Source organism: Chrysochloris asiatica, unplaced genomic scaffold, assembly GCF_000296735.1.
Source record: "Chrysochloris asiatica unplaced genomic scaffold, ChrAsi1.0 scaffold00158, whole genome shotgun sequence".
NCBI lineage: Eukaryota > Metazoa > Chordata > Mammalia > Afrosoricida > Chrysochloridae > Chrysochloris > Chrysochloris asiatica.
Window position 1 is genome coordinate 7492121 of NW_006408676.1, and position 3137 is coordinate 7495257.

At 39.0% G+C, this 3137-nt stretch overlaps 1 protein-coding gene across 1 annotated transcript in view; it reads right to left on the reverse strand.

The window, feature by feature from the left end:
• The window catches only part of LOC102817697 (olfactory receptor 8D2-like), a 6986-nt gene extending 6234 nt beyond the window's left edge, over positions 1 to 752 (reverse strand). Inside the window, exon 1 of the mRNA XM_006871022.1 lies at positions 9 to 752. Within this exon, the coding sequence (XP_006871084.1) occupies positions 9 to 752 (744 nt within the window). The remainder of the gene's footprint in view (positions 1 to 8) is intronic.
• Positions 753 to 3137: the final 2385 nt, after the last annotated feature.

The following is a 3137-nucleotide window of genomic DNA, read 5'->3' on the forward strand; positions in this document are numbered from 1 at the left end:
AAGATCCCCACAGCCGTGAGATGGGAGCTGCAAGTGCCAAAGGCTTTGGATCGACCCTCAGTGGAGCGAATATGAAGGATACTGTAAAAAATGAAAGCGTAAGAGATGAGAACAGCCAGAGTAGGTGCTAAAGTATTAACACCCCCAATAATAAATAACAGAACCTCATTGATGTGAGTACTGGAACAAGAAAGAGCTAAAAGAGGGAGAATATCACAAAAATAGTGACTGACAATATGAGACCCACAGAAGGACAACATTGACATGCGGGTGGTATGGACTGTGGCCCCAAACAAACCCAGTGAATATACCACAGCCATCATTATGGAACAGACCCTATGAGACATGATGGTATTGTAGTGTAGTGGGCTACATATAGCAACATAGCGGTCATATGCCATGGCTGTCAGAAGATAGCCTTCTGCAATTACAAAAATAAGGAAGAAATAAAGCTGAGCCATGCACTCCAGAAAGGAGATAATGTTCTTCTCTGACACAAAGTTCACTAGCATCTTAGGGGTAATGACAGAGGAGTAACAAAGATCAATGAATGACAAATGACTGAGAAAATAGTACATTGGAGAATGAAGTTGTGAGCTGATGACAATTAAAATGATCATGCCCAGATTTGCCACCACAGTGACAACATATATACCAAGGAACAGCAGAAAGAGTGGCAGTTGGAGCTCTGGGTGACTTGTTAACCCTTCAAGGATAAATTCATAAACTGAGGAGTCATTTGAAGTGATCATTTCTGGAAAAATATCTATAGGAAGGAAGAAGAGAAAAGAGAGACATTAGAGTTATTTTCTGATTTTCAAAACAGACTGACACCCTCTGTCTCATCCCTGTTGATCTCATTGCTGCAAGCTTCTTCTGTCCCATGACTCTATGACTTCCACAAAGACCCTGAACATAACTCAGGGCCTTAGTGTCATGCAATACTGCTGAATGCTCGTCTTTAGATCAGAATGTTTTCATTTGTTTCCAATGTTAAGCCAATAACCACCTCATTTTGGGAGAAACCACAAACTGTCTAGACCTAGTTAATTTTTCATTAATACCATATTTTAAAAAAAACAACTGTCTACCCTATTGTTCTGGACTTCGGCTTTCAGATATGAGCCCAGGTTTCAGCTCTCTAAGACCAGGACTTTGCTCTGTAGCCATTGTTGTCATTCTTAAGTGCCATCGAGTCAGGTCAGTCTCACAGTGACCCTGCATAGTATTTCTGAGGAGCAACTGGTGAATTTGAACTGCTGACCTTGTGGTTGGCAGTCCAGTACTGCAGAAGTCCTGGTGTGGTGCTGTGGGTTAATGCGCCAGACTGCAAAGCCATTTGAATGCAAGGTCGACAGTTCAAACTCACCAGCTGCTCCTCGGAAACCCTATACAGGGTGCTATGGGTCAGAATCGACTCGACGGCACTTAAGAATAACAACAACAACAACTGCACGTACAGTTCGACACCGTGTTGATTCATGGAAACAGATAGTATTCTAAAGAAAAATGGAGTCAGAGTTTCCAGAGTACTTAACTTTAAATAGACCTATCCTTAATGACTGTGTAATTGGATCACCTCTAGATCAATGCTCTGAACTTTTCCAACCAGCCATAGGAATAAGACTGAGAGCTGACATTTTTGTTATTCATGGAGAAGTCAATATTCTTTGAAAGGCAGCACAGAGAAAGACTGAAGAAAGCCATGGTATTTTCAATAACCTCATATGCATGTGAAAGCTGCACAGTGAATAAGGAAGACTGTAGATGCTTTTGAGTTATGGTGTTGGAGGAGAATATTGAAAGTGCCGTGGACTGCCAAAAGAACAAACAGATCTGTGTTGCGAAAAGTGCAGCCAGAGTACTCCTTGGAGGCCAGGATGTCCAAACTTCGTCTCTCATATTTCAGACATATGGTCAGGAGGGACCAGTCGCTGGAGAAGGATATCATGTTTGGTAAGGAGGAGGGTCAGAGAAAAAGAGGAAGACCCCCAGTAAGATGGATTGGCAAAGTGGCAGCATCAATGGGCTCAAGTGTGGCAACAATTGTGAGGTTGGCCCAGGACTGGGCAGTGTTACATTCTGTTGTACATAGGGTCTCTATGAGTCAGTACCAACTCAATGGCACCTAACAACAACAACAACAACAACAACAACAAAAACAAGAAAAAGGGATGAATGTAGACATCATATATTCTTGGTTGAGATTCCTATAGTGGATTACACTGACTGCAATTTCCTTTTACAATCCCAAATATCAAAATCATTACTACTGGGAAGGGTTGTTCAGAGGTCAAATAAAATAGCTCCATCTCTCTGTGATTGAACAGATATCCTTACTGATTTGGGGGCTAAATTGGCTGATCTGACAGTGTAAACAAAACTCATTAGATTGTGCTTTAACAGAGACCAAGAGATTAAGAAACTCAACAAAACACAGTAATATTTCTCTTACCTATAGATATTTATCTAGTAAATTAAAATTTCAGCATTTCAATAGCCACAATGTTCCTGTTGTTCAGTGCTGTGGACTCATAGCGACCCCATGAGTATAGGTTTTTCTAGGAGTGGCTGGTGGATTTGAACTGTTAACCTTTTGGCTAGTAGTCCAGTACTAGTAGTTTATTTACTTATCAGTCTACATTAGTCCTTTCTTAAAGTCACACAATTTCTACAGTTAAGAAATAGTTTTAAGATACCTGAAAGATCAGAATAAAAACTATGCATTCAAAAGGGTGAGTAAAAATGAGAAAATTGTTTAAGAAAGCTGAAAATAGCAAGAATAGCAGTTCATAGTTAAAAAACAAGAACAAATGTCTCCAAAAAACTGTAATTTTTTTTAAAAAAAAGAAAAAGCCCTCAAATTGCAGAGTTACAAAGGACTCAGTTGAACATATGAAAGCTTTCGTATCCTAAATATCTCATGTACATGAAATTGATTGCTCTGAATCATCAAAAAAGCAATTATTTATTTTCCATATTTTTGTTGAAAACATGCAGGGAGTGTGAAATGCAATTTTTCAATTTCAATACTTTAAAATGAAGCAGTAGTAAGATATTTACATATATAAGACTTTACTGAAAATGAAATGGAATTAGAATAAATGAAAGTGGAAATAGCCCCTATCTATATAGGT